The sequence below is a fragment of the Ammospiza nelsoni genome, chromosome 16 (genome assembly GCF_027579445.1).
Source record: "Ammospiza nelsoni isolate bAmmNel1 chromosome 16, bAmmNel1.pri, whole genome shotgun sequence".
NCBI lineage: Eukaryota > Metazoa > Chordata > Aves > Passeriformes > Passerellidae > Ammospiza > Ammospiza nelsoni.
Genome location: NC_080648.1, coordinates 11,237,429 through 11,261,226, shown reverse-complemented (window position 1 = coordinate 11,261,226; position 23,798 = coordinate 11,237,429). Strand labels below are relative to the sequence as shown.

Genomic DNA, 23,798 nt, shown 5'->3' with positions numbered 1-23,798 from the left:
GAAGATCAAACACTTCAAAGAGTCTCAGAGTGGCTTGGGAAAGGGAAAACCCAGTTGTTCTCAGAGTCAGGTAAGTGATGTACTGCAAGTGATGTGTGGTACCCACAGCAAAAATAAACTCATGAATGCAGGCACTTGAACTGAAATTTCAGGCAGGTTCTGACCCTTGATGGCCCAGCTTAGCCAATGGTTAGATATATTATCAGTGCATACCTGATGAGATGACAATTGTGAAAATGCCTGCAAATTGGTTTCTGTTTTCACCTGGTACTTTTAATATTCCACATACAGGAAAAAGGTGATGAAATAACATTTTTAACTCTGTAATTAGCACTGCAATAATGCTGGCTGTTTAAATTGGTTAATAATATTAAAGACAAGCTCTGATTTAATTATAGAGACACAAACCCAGGTATTTCTAAATGAGGATGGCTTTCCACCAATTGTATTTAATATAATTTTGCCTTCATTTATCATGTAGATAATGGCCATTGCAGAGTGTGGCTGTGTTTGTGGAATTGGCCTGGATATCTTCAGAAGAGACAGAAAAAGGTGACAATTTTCAATCTGGAGAGGAAATAAAAATGAAAGCTTCCCCCTCTGCCCTTGCTAGTTCCTCAAAAATCAATTTTAATATAATTTGAAAAGTTCTGATTTTGGTACAGTTATTCCATTCCGTTTGGTTTCATTTCTGCTTGTGAAATAGAGGTTTCTGGAGACCTTGCATTAACTCCACAGATTACAGCTGGCATTGAACAGAGGTATAAGTTATGAAGCAAATATAAAAGAGCATCCATTTCCATGTATGATTAAATGCTTACTCAAGGTAGTGCAGTATTTTTGATCCCCTAAGTTTAATAAAATTCAGGACAGGCAACAAGGAGTCGCAGACAAATTAAAATTTATTGAGACAGACAAAAATGCAACTATTTCAGACTACAGTTAAGCATTTACAGTTAACCAAAGGTAGCAAAATGCTCACATTCCACTTAACTCCTTATGGAAAAAGCATTCAGAATTTACTATGCAGTTCTACTTACTATGATAGTCTACATCCATCTACAGTAGGGACATCGAACTGAAACACGCAATATTTGGATTTCTCCTTACAGATCTACACATTGAACAGTAATAGACATCAACAGCATTGAGAAAAGTATAAAAAGACCAGAACCCACCTACTGTAGAAAGGGCTTTTTGATGTGTAGGAACTGTACAAGGCAGTCTGTGGGTGGCAGGGTGGGACACAGGAGGGGCTGCAGAGAAGCCAACAAATGGAGGGAGCGAAGCTCGAGCGACCTGGGCTGGGTCAGGTGCTGACCTTAGATCTACATCAGTTGCTGCTTGAGGGAGAAAAGGCTACAAAACTCCTAATATCAAAATATTCCCATGCCAGAAATGTACACTGAGACTAACAGACTAGGCTGGGGAGGCAAAGAGAAGCATTCACTAACAAACAGTGTTGTTTTAAATATAAACTTTACATCTTCAATATAAACTGTAGAATAAATATTAAATAAACAGTTCAAATGGTTAAAAATAATAGTACAGAATAGCTTAAAAAAAAGGCAAAGTAAATAAAGAGGATTCTTTGTGTTCACAGCAAAGGCCAGTAATGACCAAAAAAAAATCCAGCTGTGCTGAAATCTGAACTCAACATTTTGATTTAACTACACTAGTTAAAAGGAACATAAAGCAATGCCTAACAGTACCTCATAGACTGTAATTTGAAAAGAAAATGAGGTTAAAAATTGGTTTGTGTTTCTAAAAGAATGGGACAACTCAGATTCCATTTTTCACAATGAGAAAATGTTTGTAAGGTCAATGACTTGATTCAGATGGGAAGTAAGTCTTGCTTGGTAAAAAAAAAAAAGGAAAAGGAAAGAGAAAAAGAAAGGAATTGAATTAAATTAAGTTGGAAGCAAATTAATTCCTTTACAAAGCATGAAAAATGGAAGGGGCTTGATCTGGAGGAGCACTGGTTCTTGGTAGAATTGCTGGTTTCTTTATTACTATTTCATTAAATAGAAGATTTTCTTAATGCATCTCCCCAAACTGGACACACACACACACACACACACACACACACACACATATGCACACACATATTTGTGCATAAATGCATATCTACAGTCACACTGAGTTATACATGTGTATATATAGGCTCCAGGTCCCCACCATGGGAGGATGCCAGTGGATCACAAAAGGGCTTTGTTAAATATCTTTGCAGGATTTTGGAACTTGCTCTCAAAGCAATCCAGACTCTGAGCTGCCCTTCCAAGCATGCTCCTGCCTGCTGGACCCTGGGACTGGCCAGGGCTGCCCTGCCCAGCTGCCCCAGCCCATAAAGGGCACATTTCCCACTCTGGCTGGAGCCAGAAGAACACTTGCACGAGTCAAAGAGGTGACTGGAGAGTGTTGGGGGGGTGTGCCTGGATCCAGACCAGCATGCCTAGAACAGTTTGTGTGTGTCTGTGTGTGTTTCTGGGCTCTGGGGATGAGCTACCAGGGGCCACCCAAGCCAGCCAAAGCACCTGACCCTTCACCAGGCTGTGCTGGGCATGGAGCTGTTTCACTGGGGCTGTTTCACCACTCCATGTTTGAGCTGTTGAGTCTGACAGACAGTAATTGGTTTACAGTTAAATATAAAGCTCTGACTTATAATTCCAACTCTGATTTGGAAGTATCACATGTAAAAGATCACAGCCCGGAGACCACCAGTGGGTGGTGCTGCCATGTCTGCACATGTGAAGATGTTCACATTCCCTTTTAAAGGCTTATTAAACAGCTTTAATTTAACCATATTGCATGTTTACACGGGACACAGCCCCCTGCAGCCTCAGACCTGGTGCTGCCTGCAAGGGCTCAGAGTGCCAGGCTTTGCTCTGTGACCTTTGGTGGAAGGCACAGCCCAGGATAATCTGTGTTGTAGGGACACAGGACTGCCAAACTCCCCCCTGGCTCTGTGTGGAGAATGAGTCCAGCCAGGACAGGAGGATCAGCATAATCTGCTGATTGTGGAGCTCAGACTTATGGCAGAATGAAATGGCAGCTCTGCGCCTCAGGCAGGTCTTGCACAGGACAGCAGAGTCAGGCCCAGAGAGTGTGGGGTTAATTAAGAAAATACCAGAGGAAAACTAGACAGGATGTTTGAGAAGGAACCTACTGACAGTGTTCAATTGCTTCTCACAAAATCATATTTAGGGAGACAGAAATGCTGGGTTTTCTGCTCCTCCTGCAAGTTGGCAGGATTTCTGTGAAAGGCAAATAGAAAAAGTGTGCATATGTGTGTGTGTGTCTCTGTGTGTGGTGCAGCTCATGGAAAATGATTATTAAGTATATTTTTCTAAAGCTATGGGAAAACCAAAGAGATTTATTTGAGGCAGGGCAGATTGCAGGCCTTTTGCAAATGACTGTGATGGCAGATTTTTAGGAGGATGCAGGGGCGTGAAACAACAAATTCCTCATGGTTTTACACATCCTTCTGCATTAATAATGATTATGTAGGCTTGCTCTTTGTTCTCAGGTCATTGATCTGGATAAATAGGAAACAAAAGAGGAGAAAACAGGAGAGCCCCTGCAGCACATGGTACCTGAAAGTAATTCCACTTCTGATCACATCTGAAAGCAGAGGTCCTACCCAGAGGGCTGCCAGGCAGGCACTGGCTTTGGAGAGGGCTGAGAGCCAACATCCCCGGGCCAATGTACCTAAAAACTGACTTCTGCCAACCTGTGTGGCATTTTCCAGCTTTCAACTAACTATGTAGATAACCATGTTGTGACTCAATGCTGTCTCCACCTCTATATCCACCATTAACTCAGAAAAAAAATCTAATTAGTTTTTGTTATAAAAAACACATTTTTCATTCTGCAGAATAACTCACTGGCCAACCACAGGCTCTGCTAAAATATTTACACCTGCATCCTAATGCAAGAGTGGGGTTAAGGTTCCTCTTACTGCTTCACAAAACAGCAAAGACAATAAAATATCACCACAGCACATTACTGCATCTGAGAACTGCCATGGGAAAGGACACTGCAAATAATGTAATGTCAATATGCTCTGATACAAGAGCTTTGAATATATGGGAGGTATTGAGGGAATCACAGACTGGATTTTAATTCTATTCTCTTTCAGGAGTGTGCATTACAAGTGTGCAGCCACACTGAGCCAAGGGGTTTTGCTTTTGCAATATCACCACCTAAAGCTGCTTTTTTGAACAGGTATCTGTATCTGTATCTGTATCTGTATGAAATAAGGGACAGTTCCTTTTGAGGGCTGGTGTCTTGGGCAGCATTCTGGCTTTGGAAGGAGGGCTGCTCAGTGGAGAACAGAGAGCTCTGAGGTGTGTGAGCTGGGAGCAGAGCTGCCTGTGTGTTATCAGGGACCCTCCTGGTGCAAATGAGCAGCTGAGGAACAGCTCTGGGGGTGCTTATGGTGCAACAAATTCACCAAATGCTCTCCCCTTAAACACCCTTGGTCCAGGACAGCTGCAGCATCTCTTAAGATCAAGAAGGTCATGTTCCTTTATCAAATAAAGAGTGTCAGTGAGCTGATTGTGCCCTGGTGGGAGTTTTGCCTTCAGTGTGAGCTGGACTAAACCTGTTGACTCATGCTCAGAGAATGGAAGGAAGGGAAAGTCCTGCCAGTCCTGGGTTTTCCTCTGGATTGAACCCCTGGTACTGGGCAGCCACTGTCCAAAGATACTTACTCTTCACTGGGACATTATAAATATATACTGGAAAACGAGGCACGTACTTTTCCTTCTTCATGAAAGAAAAATCTTTTTTCTCATATGATCCAGGTAACAATTTATGACACAAATTCTCTGACATGAGAGGGGCTTCTTAGCCTTTTTATTGTTTTTTTTTTGAGCCCCTTCCAGGATTTCTTCACAAGATGGATTTCATAAGTGGTGCAAATGAGGATTAAGACACAAAATGGTTTTGAAACAAAACTCATTGCCCCTGTGGATAGAACAAAAATCCCCTAAACCAACTGAACAAAAGCTGTATTCCAAACAGTCCTTTGCTGGAAAAAAAGTTGTCATCCAAATTAAATTGGCTATACAAAATTAAACTCAGTAGAGAGGGAATTTTTGTGCCAGGTACTCTCAGATACAATTGCAGAGATATGATGTGAGTTGCAATATTGTGCAAAACGTGAGTCCTCATCATGATGGGCACTACCATATATAACCAATTTCATCATCCTTATCATCATCTTCATCTTCATCATCTTCATTAGCTGCTCTTACATGAATCTTCAGTTTCCCTTCTTTGTCTTTTTTTGTTGCTTCAGGTTCCTCTTCCAAATCATCCAACAATACAACAGATCCACCACTGCCAAAATCCCCTGAGGTTTCTTGCTCTTCTTCTGAAACAGGTGAGCAGGAAAGGTCATTTCCTCACAGAACACCAAATTCCACATTAATCACCATCCTTGTCATGCAAGCCACTGTCATTTGCAATGTTATTTTTTAAATTAATAGGTTCAGCTTTCATGAAACAACCTTAAAATTTCAATTTTCATTCTGAACTGGGAAAAATACATATCTATAGACTCTGCTATTTTTTTTTTTGCATAAAACACCCCCTTATGCATTGTCTTCCTCCTAGAGGCTTGACTGGAAAATTCCAGAACATGTGCATGCAGCCCAGAAAATCATTATTCCTTTGTAAATACTTTCATTCCATCACTGCTCTGTATACCATGCTAAAAAACCCAAAAAAGTGGTTTCATTTGAGTGAATAAACCTCACTCTGCAAATATAGTTATTGAAGCTAAGATCTGTGATGTTATTCTGGGCATCCTGGACCTTCTAGGTCTCTGTTCCTTCTCAAAAAGGAAAGCTGCACTGAAAACCATCCCTGAGGCACTCTGAAGGACTGTAGGTGACATCTTCCTTGTCTGGGCACAACAGCTAATTGGTGATTTCACTTACCTACACAATATTGTCCTGTCAGCAGTTGTATTGGGCTTGGTTGCTAATGCACACAATTTTACACATTTAGGCCTTCCCTTGTCTGGAAATTTCCAGTAGGTGTGCATTCCAGAGTATACAGAACAATATATTTAATAACCATGCAGAGCAACCCCAGTTCCTTAATTTTAATATCACTAACTGCACTTTCCAGGCTTGTAGCAAAAATACCTTAACAATGGTTATTGCCTGCTAACTTGTGCTGCACCCCTGCTGTCCAAAGGACCCATGAGGGTACCCATTTGTGTGTGAACAGGAAAACAGAGGAGCTACTTTGACCTGTGCTACTCGTGTTTTCCCTGTTGTCATCATCCTCGGTGGTGGCACAGCAATGGCAGGGTTACAGCAGTGTTAATTCCCCCATTGTCTGAGGAAAGCAGATCATTACTCACCACAGCTGACTGTGCCTTGCTTTCTGGAGCCAGCTATCTCATTGCCATACTTATCAACACACCAGCACTGCCCCGTGCTGCCATGGCACTGGGTGGCTTTGTAATAACCTTCCTCATTGCAGCGGGGGATAAAAGCACCTGAATAAAATATAAGGTGTGCTCAGTAATGCAATCCTCTGCAGGAGCAAACACACACACAGGGTATTATGAACTTAGCACTTATACACATGAAGATCTTGACAATGTTGGCAAGGAAATACGTGTGATTATCTGGTGCCTGAAAGGGCGAAGGAATTATTTCTGGTGAACTCTTTTCAGACAGCCTGGTCACAGAGTATAAATGTTTGTTCATATCCAGCACACAGAGGAGACTGTCACACAGCTCTAGAGAGAGCTTCAGTCTGCCCTGAATGATTGATATTCCCACAGAGCCTTTTCACATTTAACTCCTGATTTTAAAACTTTTCTTCCCAACTGGATTATTACCCCAACTTCATTAGTTCTGCATTTCCCTCCATTTGCACTCCTTCAGTGTTTATCACATGAGTCTTTCCACAACACTGTAATTATCCCTGGAAGGTATCTGCCATCTGCTTGCTATTCATACTCATCTCAGGCACATCCCCGGACTTACTGAGAGCTCCCATGTATAAAAGAAGAAATAATGCACAGGCTTTACAGAGAGGGACAACAGGATCTGAATCAGTAAGTCTTAGGATTTGAAGCCCAAGTTTTGTCTCACAATAAAACCAATATATTTCAGCCTTGTAGAGTGTGGTTCATTCTGGCTTCTGCAGAGAGGGAAACTCTCAGGAGAAACCTATGTTATTGTTCCCACCATTTTCAGCAGATACAGCAAATGTACTTCAGTATGAAAAGCCTCTTGTTCTTGGAGATGAGTTAGCTTTATTCCCACTGGAGGTCAGTACATTCATTTTTCCCTTCTTTGTCAATTGCTTCAATTTGAAACATGACATAAACACCCCCTTGCCCCCAAATTTCTTGTCTCAAATGATTTTTCTCCTTTGTCAAAGATACCAGTGATTTACTGGTGGTTCAGTAAAGTTTTTTAACTAGTTCCATGTGTAGCATCTATTCAGACAGCACATGTGTCAAAGGGGCCACTTCCACTACATTTCTCACAGGAAAAGATGAATGAGAAGGTGCTGCCCAAATGTCACCAGATTTCCTCTATAAAAGACATAAAAGTGGAAGTCAGTCAGTCTCATGCACACAGAGAGTGAATCTGAAATTCACACAAAGTGAATCTGAATATCCAAACTCATTGCTCTGCAGATCTTGTCTAAAGTTTGAGTGCTGCTAATACAGATCTGGCAGATGAGAAGAGAAACCTTTGAACATCTGCAGAAATCTTTGTTTATCAGATCAGTTTTGGAGACCACATCCATGAGTGGGAATATTTTAAATAATGTCAAAGCATGATCTTGTAGCAGGTTTGCTAATAGGAATCACCATTATGTTCATGTACAAATGTAAGCATGCTAGCAACTATCAAAGATTAATTTTCACTATTTATAAGGCAATATTTTTAATAAAAAATATATGTATTTGCCTTGGCAGTTTTTTGTAAGTTAGTAACCAGTGTTCAAAACTTCATTTCAATATAAATTAGGAAAGAATTTTTTTTCATATTTATGCTCATGTCCTGCTTCTGATAAGCACTGCAGGTGTTTATCAAGCCATACACAACCTTGGGAAAAGTGCTCACGTGCTGACTTGGAGCTGGTGTAAATCAGCACAGCTGTACGCACACCACTAGAGCTGCCCTTTTATATCTGATCAACACCTGGCTCCAGGGAAGGATCAAAGGGGCACCTCAGGGACATTATAGGGTGAGCAGAGAACAGCTTCTGCATTTTAAACTGTCTCATGCTTTCTCTTTTCCTAGGGCAATGCAACCTTTTTCTTCTTTCATACAGGCCTTTTTGCATAGTTTCACTGTTTCTTGTAAGGTATGAAAATGTTCCACGCTGCCTGTAAAAGCTTTAGAAGATTTAAAAATAAATTGTGGCCCAGGCTCAGTGCCAAGATAACTGTGTGTGGCATAGATTCACACTTTGGGTCACAGTGAAGAGTGGAAGGTGCTTTTCCTTCTGCGTGGGAAATTCGTGCCAATTTGTATGTAACACTGGAGCTTTAAATATTTATCTATGCATACTAATGTCCCAGTATTTGCCAACCCTCAGAGGGAGGATGCAGCATGTCCTGTCTGATGTGTCAGGTGCAGGTGATAATCTGGAGAGGATAGAGAGTGGCTGGGAACAAGTGTTGCACAACGTGATGATTCTCCCTGTGAACTGTACACAAATGTACACAAATCAGCCTCTCTGTTAGAAATGAGCTGGCTGCAAGCTCTGCTATCCTGGAGCATGGCACCCAGACAGGCCATTTGCTGGGTTTGGCATCAGGGAACATCTGGAGCTTTCCTCTCCAGAGGTTCCTGCACAGGCAGTGCTTCCCACAAGCCTGGACTCACCAAATGTGAGTCCCTCCCCACAAAGTGCCTCAAGCTACTGAATCCTGCCTCCCCATCTGCCTTTGTCCTGGGAAGGGTTTGGTTATTCCACACAAACTTGAACAGCACTGTTGCATCTGTATCCTCTATGGACTCAGACCTAGACCTCTTTTTTTTTTTTTTTTTTTTTTTTTGCATAATTTCCTTATCTATATAACACTCCCCTTCCTTAGAGAACAGGAGGAGAATAATTATATGCTAAAGATAGAGGTAAAAGCCTGTCAGAAGTAAGTACTAGCCAGCACACAGCTCCTGGTATTAGCTATTATATTAGCTAAATCCAAAGGGTTGATATAGGAGAAAACAGTGATGGGAGCAGAAATTTATTACTTTAGTGGAGTGGGAGAAGCATTATCAGCCTGCACAGTTGTATGCTCTAAAAGTACAGTCTCTGCAGTTAATTGTACTCCAGATAAATCTGGCAGGAAAAGATGAATAGTGCTGTTTACTTTTTAATTCAGTCTCCTGGGATGCTAGACTTCATTTGAAAGCCTCCAAATTCAACATATCTAATGGCAATGGCTTTGAAGTACTTTGTTCCAACTGTCATGTGTTTTGAAAAATATACAGAGAAGGAAATATCAAAAGTCATCATTTTTATCAATGGATAAGAGTTAACAAAAACATTCTTCATGCTGGTGCCCAAACTGTAAGTGCTGTGCTCTCTATGTCAGGGTCAGAGGAGGAAAGAGAATAATTAAATATTACTTTCTCTGAAAATACTCATCTCCCTTTTCCAACTTTACCATTGCTACCAGTTATGTGTATGTTTGAGCTTCCATTTCAATGATTTTTCAGACAGTGAAGAGAAAAGACAATGTTTTCTGCTGTATAAATAGCTCTGATATCAAATTAAAATCTCCATGACAGGTGTCATTATGCAGGAAGACTTTCAGGGTAGGTGAAGCAAAGAGTTCCTCTTTATATTATAGTTTTCTAGCTTGTGGAACAACCTGTGCCTGACACCTTGATTTGTTGAGCTTCACCACTTTCATTCTTCTTCTATTTTTTTTATTATTAATACAGTTGACTAGAAGTTATTTGTGCTAAGGGACCATTCCTACTGCTTTTACTTTGTCATTTTACTCCTGCTACTGTGCTCAGATCCAGTGACATGTGCATGACACCTGCATGTTGAACTACCTGCAACCCAGGCATCATTCTTCCCACACACCAGAACAAACTACTTATGTTCCAACCTAGATGACATTTATTGCACGTAGAAAATAACAGCAAAGCATAAAATAAATATGGGATAGTCAAAGCTATCTGTTAAGAACTGGGCTTCTTATTCTTTTAGGTGACTTTGAAAATCATGACGCCCATGAGACAGAGAACATTGTGACTTCCTTTGCCTCAACATTCCCTTGAACACAAATTCAGAATATTTACTGAATGGAGCACACACATCCCAAGTGATCAATTCTCCCTTGGCTCCCACAGCTAGGAACAGCAGGAGCTGTGACTCTGAAACATCCTAATCTTCATGTGAACTTGCTATGAAAGGACGATGGATCTAAACCACAGTCCCTGTGGCCTTTAGGAATGTTTATTCATTTAAACCAACGAATCCAGGTTGGGATTGTTCACCAGGCACCAGAACCTTGAGCCCAAATGGCTCTGGGAGAGGCAGGATTCGGCAGAGCTGAGCTTTGCAGGGTGTGCTGAGTGTGAGGAGCATCAGGCTGCAGTGTGGGAGGCACGAGCAGCCCTGCAGCAGAGCTGAGCACACCCTGGGCTGAAGCTGGGGATGCTCTGGGAGCCTGACATGCTCTCCATGATGGGGCTGACAGCTGGGCTGAGGTCAGCCACTCCTCAAGGGTGAAGTGCAGGGCTTGCATCTGTCCTGCTGTGCCTCAGGGGCTGGGCTCTGTGTGCACAATGTGCTGGGACACAAGTTTTGGTAAAACACCAGCACACAAACACCAGGCCACACATCACTGGGTGATTTTAGGGTAGGGAATTAGTCACTTGAATTTTTTTCAGTTCAGCAACCTGATTTTCCAGCAATTAATTGGGAAAATACCAGATGGGGATTTATTTAACCTAATTTTAGATATCCATCAGAGTAAGTCATGAATCAATTCAGGCTCCCAATAGGCATGAGAGAGAGGGACAGGCATGACCACATCTTACAGCATGAAGCATCCGGCAGGCTGCCTAAAACGAGGTGATATGAATTCCTGTTTTCATATACACACAATATACTGAAATATTTTAAAGAGTAATTAGCAAAATTGAACCCCAAGGAAAAGCCTGCATTGTACCATAACTGGAAGGAACATGAATGCATTGGCTATGCACCTTCAGTCACCCTTCAAAAATGGGAGCCTTGAGTATCAAGCAGCCTCCCAGTTCTTACTCTGACCTGTGAGGTGGTGAAGGCAGTATTAAGCTCTGTGCAGACAAGGCTTTGCATTTCTGGAGAGCTGTAAATTAGCTCTGAACCCGTTGCCATGCTAACACCTGTTCTGTGTGTTGCTATCTCATTATTTGTTTAATTTCATAGTGTCAGGCCTACGCTCCGTGCTGAATATTCCCGACTCAAAACATTAGTCTCTAATTGAAAAACCATTACTGCATATAAAGTTACAATAATCACAGAAGCTTTAATTAGTTGAGCAAATGAATAGCAAGTAATCGAACTTACCCAACAGACTCTTCCCTCTACTTAGCTTTTGAATTCTATTCATTTCATTCTGGCAAGGAAGACCTAAAATATAATGTATAAGAATCAGTTTCCAGATGGCACGGGACAAGCTCTGTAATGACTGGCTTCACTGCTGACATGAAATGTGGGCTACTGTACACCTGGGACTGAGAGAAGCCCATATGCTGGTACTGTACTGCAAAACAAATTTATGTCATTAGCTCCACTAATTAAAAAAAAAAAAAAAAAAGAAAAAAAGGCAACACACTGTAGTTGAGAGTAGTGTTTGGGGGCCATTTTAATTGTTAAACCATTCTACCTCTCTTTTCACCAAACTGACATCATGCCAGCTCCCTGATTTATGACTTGTTAATTGGCTAAATTCTGTGTTAATAAAAGAGTAAATTCTTGAGCTTTCTGTCAGCAACAGAGCTTATTTCTAGACTGTGTGCAGTGACACTTACTACTTTATTCGCTTTAATGATCAAGGGATGTTAACATAGGTCATCTATGACAATAAACATGGTTCCAGAATGCCCTTCACACTGGTGCTGAGCAAAAGGGCTTTCAACACACCTGCCTGCCAATGAGCAAACTCTACAGGCAGGCCCCGAGACACAGGGAGAGCCAAACAGCTCCTGTTTGCATTGCACATGGCCCAGCTCACCTCCTGGCTTCTGGAAGCAGTAGCACCACTCGTTGTTGGAAAGCTTCCCGTCCTTGAAGGAGTCGCAGGAGTTGAAGAGCGGTTTGACACACGGCTCGTACTTGTCCAGGTAAATGGCACTGATCTCCGAGGGATCCAGCAGCAGGTCATAGTTCATGTCAAGCTTGTTGAACATCCAGCCTAAGGAATCCTTACAGATTGGTAGGATGCTGGTGTCAAATCCTGTAAGAAGACAGGCAAATATTCCCCAGCTGAACCCCAGTGTGCCCCCAGCACAGGAACCACTCTAAGGTGAAGCCCTGCCAACTTTTATTTTGTGACTGGACTCTGAACTTTGAGCTGACTTGCCCAAAGCAGAACAAAATCCTATGACTGAACTCACTGTGTAAAGCTTAAACCCAAGCACAGCTACAAACCAGAGCACTACTCACACTCTGTGGGAGCTGTGAGGTAGAGAGGGCTGAGGTTCAGAACTGATTTCTGTAATTTAAAGTTATCTCTACTCAAAAAATTCTTGCTTTTTAATTTTCTTCAGTCCTCAGTCCAAGTGTCTTGGCCTGGTTCCAGGAAACTGAAATGTGATGAGAAAAGGCTGCATCCACCATATTTTCAACCTAGACTGTATCAGAATGCAATTTAAATCCTGTTTCCCAGACTCGTTTCTAGTTGCCTGATCACATTCTTTCCTGCTGTGCTCTTACCTTCTACCTCTCATCCTTGCTTTTCACTTTTCAAAGGCCTGTCTGTGGTTTGTGACAACAAACTGCTTTGATCTGGACTGTGAGCTGTCTGGGGGAGAGAAGAGGTGAAGTGTCTCTGTTCCTCACATCACTCTGAGGGCGGGCACAGCCTCAGCTGGAGCTGCCCATGCTCTCGTATGCTGTACCAGCACCTTCCTGCAGCAACACAGGATTCTGCTTCTCCAGCGCTTTGGAAACCATCACCATCATTCATTTTAATAGCCCAGATTCTTCAAAGACTGCAGCAGCAGCAGTGGTTATCACAGAAAGCCCAAGTCATGCATATAGATACCCACTGTGTATATGAGAGACACGTTCCAGGATCCTGCAGTCTCCAGAAAAAACAGTGGTGTGGGGCACTATAAATCCACTCTGTCATGGTATTTTTTCAATGCTTAGACTAAATTCCAAGTTATCTACAATGTAAGGAAGTATATTTGTAATATAGAGATAATAAATCTGATAACAAGGGTATTGGTTTCAACCAGGACTCAGAAACATGAATCCATTGGTTGGGGATTTGCAGGGACAGAGGGCTCCTGACACCCCTGGTGCTCACACTGCTCCAGCTGGGAGCAATAACCTGCCTGTGCACTCTCACTCTGCTTTGGGCCATGTAGAGAAGCCTGATGAGCTTTTTCCTTCAGCTGCAACTTTCACTGAAAGAGGTTAGGCTTAGCTTTATTTGCTGTATGTGTTCCTTTCAGGATGCTGCTTTGTTGAAGTGAAAGCTGAGATGTTGCTGGAATCATGCTGACAGTTTGCCCAAGCTCTGCACCCTACTTGCTATTTTAGGCATGAATCCAAAGGAGAGCAGGGCTTTTTGCTGGAAGCTGTGGTTTTTGTATGCAGCTGTGGCTGAAGGTTGTCAGTGACACAGAGGGACAATCAGAAGGGTTAACTAATGGGAAGGTTTGTGTCATTCATAATACATGTTTCTCTAAGGAAGGAAGAAGGTAAAACCATTTCCTCAGGGCTAGAGCAGCTCAGAAAGGGAAGAGAGAAATCATGCTGAACATTTCATCACATTTTTATGCTGTTATCTCCCATAACATTATCTAATCATGTTTGAGCACAGTGAAAAAGAACAAGGCTGTGTGAATAGATGTAGGGGAGAGCTGCTTGCCTTGCTGAAGCAATTAGAAATATTCACTTAAATAATTGAAGTCATCTAAAGAAGGCAAGCAGGATTTGGTCACTGTGCAATCTTCTGTCAAGTGAAAGGATTTAAGACTCCTCACCTTTGCCTTTACAGAGCAACAGGAGCAGGGCACCCAGTCCTGCCCTGTGCAGGTGTTTGGTGCCAGATTCCCCAACCCAGGGCACGTTAAAAGTAATCAAACAGGCTGGAGTGGATAATTCAGCTGCAGGGTGGAGCTGGGATCAGCTCCAGCTATCCCAGTTTATCAGTTTTCAGGAGAAAAAGAGTTAGTTTCCAATGTCTGCTCTTTTTCTGCAGAGAGATGCTCTCTCTGACAATGGATTTTACGTGCTGTGGTCACATTGCTGAAAAAGATGAGCAACTGCAAGGTGTGCTGTATCATCAGTTGAGTATGGTATGTGTTGCTCAGCCCTAATGGTCCCTAAAGTCATCTGTTAACTGGCAGGGACAAAAGCAGGGAGATCTGGAATGAGCATGCCCCTACAGTGCCTGTAGATTGTTTCTGAGACTTGTTGCCCTCCCTGTTGGGAAATCTCCACCTGTGTGTGCAATGGGGATTCACCACCAGCCCGTCCTCAGCATGGATCTGTCTGAGCAAATCACCAGCAGTGACTGCAGGGAGCACAAAGCTGCTCTGGGACCCACCAGCAGGGCTGGATGGGAGATACAGCTGGGAAAGGTCATTGAGAAGACAGTTAATTACAATAATTGAAGAGGTTTTGATTATAATTTCTTATTAAAAAGAGAGCTTTCACTGTTGTGACCTGAGTTCCAGATTAGATTCATTAAGAGGCTGGTTTACTAAACAGTGCTGGATTACCCGACAATGTGGCCTGGAAGTCCTTAAATATGGAAGTGGTAGGTGCGACAGAAAATCCTTACCTAGATGGTTATTATCAGTGGAAAGTTAATTCTTTCATTGTCCCCCAGTATGTTGTTCAAGGTAAACAGCAACTCCATATTGTCTCCTGGTAAAAGGTACTGCCCATAAATTGCATTGGCAGCCCAAACCTAACAACCCTGGATGTTCTCAGCACCCAGCACCAGGAGTGAAAGCCAAATGTCCCCTAAATGTCCAGCACAGGCTCTGATTCATGGCATAACCAGGGCAGCTGATGGAAAATGGCTTTTGGAGCTCACTTACCTTCATGTGCTCCCACCAGCCTGGTGAGGACAAGTTGACTGAATTAACTTATTTTTAAACTCTTTTGATATACTTATCTATAAATATGATGAAATTTTCTGGATGAAACAAACCCCATACTATAATCCTGTGAAGAATTCAGTGCTTGGTTAACAGGCTGGATTTCCAGCACAACAGACCCAGAATAAGCAACCTCAGTGAGAACTCTGCATTTTCTGTTCATCAGCTCAGTGCTGCAGTGCCTCTGGTGAGAAGCAGGAGGATGGTGCAGGCTCCACATCCCTGTTGGCTCCTTGGCAGAGGCTGCCCACACAAATGCCAATTAATGTCAGCTGAGGTGGTGGCTGCTCTCATTTGGACACCTGCTCACAAGGACCTGGACTAAGACCATCTTGTTCCTCTTTGCAACTGACAGCTGTTCAGCATCCTGACTACTTTCATTCACTACAGAGCTGGAAGGAAATCAAGCTGGTGACCTACATGTAAAAGTCTCTCATCCCATTAAGACAGAAAATGCTCCACCTCCTCTGAACTAAAATGGAATTAAATTTAAAAAAGTCTTTAGGTGAAAATCCTTATTAAAATAAACACACCTTCTGGCATGAAAGAATTATTTTCCCCCTTCAAGAGTTGACTTACATCAGCCATTTTTTATTTTATTAAAGCATACCACAATTAAATTAACAGGGGTATAATTAACCTAATTTCCCCCATCGCTTAAAATAAAAGAAGGAGAAGAAGAAATGTTCCCCAGAAAAAAATCCTTTATATTGCATAGACCTCTAGTAAAAGAAAAACAACACCCACTCCAACCAGGGAGACTATCTGGATACAATATGGGGATGTTATGAATTATCAACAGGCTCAGGAGCAATTTGAATCTGATCTTGCTACCTAATTAGTTCCATTATTTCCCTATGTCAAAACATGTCCCTGAGTTTCTTACATCACTTATTGAGGAGATTTTAATTGCACAAAGCCTTCAGAAGACAAAGTACCTGGCCCATAGTGCTTTGCTGGGATCAGAGAGCTCAGGGAAAGAAGGTTTGAAATCTAAACACAATGATCTTCCTCCTCCTTTTCCTTTCAAGAGACTTACAAAGAAAATAAGAAGGAGTGTACTTTTTTTTTCTTCACCTGGGGGTGAACATAATACACTCAAAATGCTTATTTACACTCACACTAACATCTTGAAAAATTAATGTAGCACAGAGAAATCTCTGCTGGAAAACCTTCTCTGGACAGCTGATGCGTCCGAGGCACTGGAGTCATGGCATCCCACCATCTGCTCCTTCCACTGCCACGGGGGCACATCCAAAATGGATTATTTGGGGATGTTCAGCCTTTTCAAACCCTGCAGGCACAACCAAACCAGCTCAGTTTAATGAAGGGAAGTGTGTGGTGAGGAGGGCAACACAGGCTGAGCCATAAAAAAGGGCAATGTGTACATCAGTGTGGGCGTCCTGTGTGCCAGGATTCACAGACATCCTTTTCCACAGCTTGGGTATGTGAACTTTGCTTTGAATTCTGAGCCCTGTTTAAGGTGTCTTTCCTTTTTACAAATGTTTGAAGTTGGAGAGAGCCAAATACTGCTGTCCTCACCCTGTTTGTATTTTCAGTGCCACCAGGGAGAATGTGAGCTGCAGAATTTGGCACATGCAGATTAATTCATGAATTCTGTTGCAAAACCTCAAAAAGAAAAACAAGCCCAAGTTTTGTGGTATTTAAAACTGGCTTAGGTATCTAAACTCATAAAGTTTCTTTCTTTCTTTTTAAATTGATATAGAAGAAAATAAGAAAATGTAGAAAATGTGCCAAACTAAGTCAACAGTCTAAAAACGAACATTGTTGAGATCAAGTGTTTAAAATCATCAAGCAGCCTTTCAAATAAAAGCTGCCAGGAATCAAACTAAACTAAAAAGAGATAACAGCTCCTCTGGGAATCAGCGCAAACACTGCAGAATTACCAGGAATATTTTTCTCACTGAAATTGCTTAAGGAGAAAAAACCCAAAAAACAACTACTCAACACCTTCAGGATTTGGTCTCTGGCAAGGTCACCATGAGGATGCCATGAATCATCTGCATGAAAACATCCTTTTGACAATCTGATAAAATGAGATTTCCTATGATTCTGTGCCTAAAGGACTTCAAATAAAGTTTAAAGCCTCTAAGGGTTTCTGTCATGGGGTTTGAAATGAATTCACATCTGGAAGCCATGATTAGCGGTACATCCAGTTGCTTTTTGCACTGTGGCTCGGATCCTCTGCATGAGAATATCTTTTTTTGGAGCACTGTTTCAGAAATAAGTAGGACATACAGTTTTAAAGACACTGACTTTGTTGTAAATACTGTGCAAAATAAGGGACACGTGAAAAAAGATCATTTACACAGAACATGACTTGTTTCAGCACAGAGTTTTAAGATGTGTGGGGGAATTACTGGGTTTGTCTGTAGTTTTGAGCAATACTGCCCATGGTATATTCTCTTTAGGAAGAGCTAATCTGCTGCTACCCCAGCTTAGATGTAGCAAAACATTGGGGCTGTGGAGACCTGGACCAACAGAAAATGCCCTCCCTGATGTGCTGGGTCTGCTCTGGTGTTCCTGTAGCCTCTGTGGTGTCATTCTACAGGGACATCAGCTGAAAAAAGCCATAAAAGCAGCAGCTGCTGGACCCTTCCAATTGTGGGTTTGGACCCTGGCTTTAGACAGCTCACCCCAGAGAATCAGTGAAGTGAAGTGAAGCACACACCTAGATAAAACTTGTGCATCCTGCTTTGCAGTCCAAGGGCCCACGTGTTTGGGGACACTGTTTGAAAGAATTAATGAGTCCTTACAGAAAGTGAATTTGCATCTTGTCTCTGATGAGCATGACCTCTTTAAATGCTGTTATCTGAATCCTTCCCCTCCCTGGTGGCTAAATGACATCAAAATCAGTCATGTTGGCTTAACCCACAGAGAGTAAATGTCCTCTAGACTGTTCGTATTCTTTCTTTCTTAAAAAAAATGCATCAAAGAAGGCAAAGATGGTGGTATTAAATACCCAGGACACAATGGGCTCCAGCTTTCTCCACCATTTAACTCTTCTAGCTACATGGCTCAGATGTGGATGTTTTGATTATTCTTTCCCTTACATAAACTGTTAGCAGGAATTTTTAAAGTAAAATCTAAGTGAGTTTTTTCCAACATTGGCATCATGTTCCCTATGCTTGTATGCCATATTTTCATCTTATGCCACTGACAATGTGTCAGAAAATACCTGGTGATAAAACTGGTGGTTAAGCAGTGACCAGAGTCCAACCCCAAGGAATGATTTGGATGCAGCCACGCTGAATTGGAAGGTGATGGAGTTTAACAGTACAGACACAAACTACACCACAATAATTAACCCCAGCTCTTGAGAGAACTCCCTGAGCAGTTTCAGTTCCTCATACAGGGGTGTTCTCCATGGCCTTCAGACATTTATTAGCCTGATTAACTTGTGAAAGTCTCTCTGCCTTTGACTGCCGGTTTCTAGGGCAGTTTGGGGCAGAGAGAGGGGACAGAACGACTGCAGCTCCTTCAGAAAACAGCAGGATCAGGACTCAGGTAGCTGCTTATTCACTGGCACCTGCCTGACAGGATGTTGCAGCGGTGCTCAGTTAAATTCTCAGGTTGGAAGCTCCTACAACACCCAGAGTTGAAGGGGAAAGGGTTTCTTACTGCCTTGTGCTGTCTCCGAGCTCGTGGGTTTGATGACACGATTGGCATCCTCGTGCAGGGCTCCAAACCAGTCCTTCAGCCTCGAGGCCAGACTCCTCAGCTCCTTGTCTGTGCAAGCTAGGAGAGAACAAAGCAGCAGGCTGAGTCAGGGCCACCAGGGAAAAGCCTCTCCCCAGAGAGTCCATTAGGAAAATTGTGTTTATGGTTGTAAAGTTCTCCTCATTAAGAGCTCTGAAGGAAAAAGAGAAGGTCAGGGAAAAGGATGCAAGATAAAAAGAAAATGTAAGTCATGCTGAATTTTAAATTGTGCTCAAGTACTTCCTTGAAAGCTGACATGAGTGGTGATGGAAGAAGTGCCATGCAGAGCTCCCTGCCAGTTGGCAATTAGAGCTATGTGACTATTTAACTTAAATGTTTTCACCTTTTAGGATTTCAGAGAAAAATACCAGTCAAACAGATGGGGAGGAGGGACATCCTTGCCTAGACATGCTACTCGAAAAAGATGCTAGGGATAATTTATAACTACATTTGGCTTTGTATAAGGCTATTATCACAGTAATAGAAAAAAATATATACTTATTTATATACAGAAAAAATTGTTATGTTGCTCTAGTTCTACTGCAAGTGAGATTCTACCACCTCTGAAGGTTGTCAATTCCATTTTGTTATCTTGGTAAAACATTTATTTTCTTATACATTTTACTGAGAAGTATCTAATTTTCCCAGAAATTTATTCCAAGAGATTAATGTTCAGCTGAAGCAAATATTTTTAGGGAAGAAAGCTGCCTTTGCAATGAATTTCTGTCAAAAAAAATTTCTTATTTCTGTATCATGTTTAGTGCTTAAAATTGACACGCTCAGGCAATTTTATTATTCCTACTGTGCACTCATTCTACATTTTAAATGACATTTCTTGAAATACAGAGCAAGATTTTATGCCATAGAGGCAGACATCCTTCACAGTCACAATAAGTCTTTTCCATCTCACTGCACATTATAATATTCCTCCTTCCACCTTATTGAAGAAAATTGAGTTCCACAGCTCTCCCAAGTTTAACTCACTGCTCCAATGACAAGGAACTTGCTGATATGTCACAGCTGTTCTGAGGATTTGTTTGTTCTCACACTTTAGTTTGGGACAGGAATAACTCTGAAGTTAAAAATAGAAATTATAGTATTTTCTAAATTTCAGGGGGAGAAAAAGAAAGATTTCTCCTTTTTTTTTTTCTGTAACACTGAAAGGGTTTGATAAATTTTCCTATGAAAGATAAAGATATGAAGATCAATATCCCTCTAAAGCTGAGTTCAGGTAAGGAAAAATCAGGTCTTAAACAAAAAATCCCATCAATGTAAAATAAATGGAGGACAACACAAAAATAATTGTAAAGTGGCCAACCTTGCTGAAAAAGCTACCACTTTATTTTCTCACTTGAATTAACATCACATTTTACTCATAGTAAACTATCTTATCTTTCCAAGTTGGGTGAAAAAAAAAAAGACAATTCATTCATCCAAGAAATGAATAATATAGTTTTACTGTGCAAACATGATACTTATTAAATAATCATGGTGGCACATGGAGGCCAAGGCTGGAACTCTGGGCCACAAACATCCATTCTTGTGCCTTCTGGACAGGTACACTGAGCTCACAGACAGTCAAGGCCCAGGAAAAAGAAATAATAATAAAGGAAAATACCTTCCAGATTTTATTTTCCTGATTCAGATTTGTGTACTTCCAAACACAAAGCCAACTCCAGACACCACAGCAACCCAAATTGAGCCAAATGCTGTGGGGGACACTGGATTTGCTCCCAAACTCCCCCTGTAGGAAGGCAGGAACAAGGAGCACAGCCTGTGCCCATCCTCAGCACCCTGCAGGATGCCCTCAGCAAATTAAGTCTCTAAAATAAGCTTCACAAAGTGGTCATTTGGTGTCAACTGACTGGGGTAATTGGAATCCATGCTTTTAAACTGCAATACAAACCAGGATTGAATGCACAGCATAGGTGGGACAGAAGTAGTTAATGAATGGTAAACAGAAGTAATTAATGGCAAATCAGACTTGGAACAACTTGTCTCTATAACTGAACCAATCAAACATGTCAGGGTCTGTAAAATGCCATTTCTAATGAAGCCGTTACAGATTTTTCATGTTTGGAACTTCAGCCATGTTGAGAAACAGCTTTTTTTGAGGGCAGTGTTTGAGAGTGAACCCTGGGTAAATTTATTGTTTTTGTTTTTGCTGACCACAAACCCTGCAGATTTCCTTTGGAATTTGATCTGAGGCATGATTGACAGCAAGTCCAGAACTGGAGTTTTCTGCATTCTGGATAGATTTTCTGTGAATAAATGAGATATTCCTTGAGTATGCTGCTTAAGGATGATTCCACAGTGAGTATGAGGTTGAGGTTCTCTCTTAGGACTGCAGTCTTTCTTCACTAGAATAAATACTGTTTCATGAGTCAAACAGCAGCCAACTTTGCTATTAATATGGAGTGAATAATAAATTTCTGGACAAGACTTCAAAAATTTAATGCAAAGTTCAGTTAATTTTCTATTCAAGTATTTAATGCCCTCAATCTTACTTTTGCCTATACATTAAAATAGAGGAAGCATTCTTTTATTTTACATTTCTTGCATTAAATTTTATTTTAATGCTACCATGTCTGGTTAAAAAAATCCTGCCTTTCTACCCAATGGAACTGCATTCCATTTTTATTTATTTCATTTGAATTTCATTTCATATTAATTTATTTAATTATCAGAGGCATATAATAATTCTGTATTTTTTTGGTTTGGGGCACATTTGGGACAGGAGTTTCATACAAACAAAATCAGTGCTCTGGCATCTAAGAACCAGAGCACTCAATGTTTTATTTCTGGTGGTAGGGCCCATTAGTTATATATCAAACAATTAGCTTGGAGGAGCCCCTCATCTGAGATCCTTACATATAAATTTACATTAGTAGAAGTTATAAAGCATTTTTAAGAACCCTCTTCATGAAAAATGCAGTGCAAATGTACCTCTCCACTATTAATAGAAGTTTCAAGTCACATTTCTCAGATAAGAAGCACAGGGCTGTAGGAGGAATGGATGTGATAATGGGTCTCTTGCTATTTGAAGATTTATAAGGAGAGAACACCGGGGTTGCAAACAATATGGATATTGACATGACTAGAAGCACTGATTTAAAAATCCAGCCTGAAGAGAATCACCAAGGGAGGAGACTCTGCACAGCCCCTCTCTCACAACTGGAACCTGTCCAGTCAACTGTCAGCAACCATTTAAAGCTCTGGTGCTGTGAAACAGACCCAAGTGCACACACATGTAAATAGGCATTTTCACTGGTGTGTGTCTTCTCTGAGATAAGAGACCTGGGCTTCAATTCATTTCCTGCCCCTCTTAAAGAGAAAACAACCCACACTTCCTCACCCTTGCTATTTTACTGATGTCAAATGCCTTAGCAGCCATCTGATATCAGCCCCTGTGTGGCATTAATTCCTGGATCCTCCCCTGCTGATGGCTGTGATGATCTGCTCAGAGCCCATGGCTTTCCTGAGAGCAGCAGGGTGGGATGGGAGCTACTGCAGCCAGGGATGAGGAGGAAGGCTAGGTAAGAGCTGGGAAAGAGCTGGGTAGGAACTGGGTAAGAGCTGGGTAAGAGCTGGGAAAGAGCTGGGTAGGAGTTGGGTAAGAGCTGGGTAAGAGCTGGGTAAGAGCTGGGTAAGAGCTGGGTAGGAGCTGGGTAGGAGCTGGGTAGGAGCTGGGTAAGAGCTGGGAAAGAGCTGGGTAAGAGCTGGGAAAGAGCTGGGTAAGAGCTGGGTAAGAGCTGGGTAAGAGCTGGGTAGGAGCTGGGTAGGAGCTGGGTAGGAGCTGGGTAGGAGCTGGGTAAGAGCTGGGAAAGAGCTGGGTAGGAGCTGGGTAGGAGCTGGGTAGGAGCTGGGTAGGAGCTGGGTAAGAGCTGGGTAAAGCTCCCAGCCTGAGCCCAGAGCACAGTCCCTGTCCTGGGGTGGCACTGGGACCTGGAGCAGGGCAGAATCTGCCCCTTCTCTGAGTCAGCAGTGAGAATGCAGGGGAGGATATGAGAGCTGCTGGACCCAACAACATCCTCAGACCTGCATCTGCTGATGTGACAAATTATCCTGCAGAAAGTGATTTATTAACAAGAAGCCAAAGTGCAGATTTATTCCCGAGGGTGAAGCACTTGGTCCAGCAGTTATTTATTCCTCACAAACTGAAAGCACTGTTGCTAAATACCTATTTTCACCAAGCAGAAAGCATTAATCTGACCTAATGGAAAGCCATTAGCATGCTGTAAAGGCTCAGGCTTTTATGGGCCTGCTTTTGTTATGGACTTTTGCAGCACTACAGATACCAATCTAAATACATTGGTGGTGAAAATTAGCAGTATAATATTTAATTTCACTCTTTCAGATAGGGACTTTCAATAGTACTTAGTGATAGAAATCAACATTAAAACTGAACTTACCTGTAGATTTACAAGATTAAATCAATACTGAATCACATCCCATTTCTACTCCAACCTAGCAAAGCAATATTGTAAAATCTCCATCCACTAACAACATAAAACCCCCAAACCTCACAACTCCTACTGCAGTGAATTCTAAACAAGACTTAATACATAGGAAGCCCATTCCTGCAGGATCATATTAATGTCTCACCTGTGCTGGAATATTCTGGCTAACAAGAAGTCCATATTGTCCAGGAACAAGTTACAGTGATATGTTACACTACTTCCCAACAAGCAAAGTGTGCAACCAGATTCACAGAATGTGTACAAAAGGTTTTGTGTCATTTGA

The 23,798-nt window shown here is 41.8% G+C and overlaps 1 protein-coding gene across 1 annotated transcript in view; it reads right to left on the bottom strand.

Annotated features, from left to right (window-relative positions):
* Window positions 1-884: 884 nt before the first annotated feature.
* SPOCK1 (SPARC (osteonectin), cwcv and kazal like domains proteoglycan 1) overlaps window positions 885-23,798 on the bottom strand; it is a 265,054-nt gene continuing 242,140 nt past the window's right edge. The window contains exons 7-11 of the mRNA XM_059483545.1: window positions 18,978-19,094; window positions 12,230-12,451; window positions 11,563-11,625; window positions 6,377-6,514; window positions 885-5,377 (exon numbers count right to left, since the gene is read on the bottom strand). Of these exons, the coding sequence (XP_059339528.1) occupies window positions 5,187-5,377; window positions 6,377-6,514; window positions 11,563-11,625; window positions 12,230-12,451; window positions 18,978-19,094 (731 nt within the window). The 3' untranslated portion in view covers window positions 885-5,186. The remainder of the gene's footprint in view (window positions 5,378-6,376; window positions 6,515-11,562; window positions 11,626-12,229; window positions 12,452-18,977; window positions 19,095-23,798) is intronic.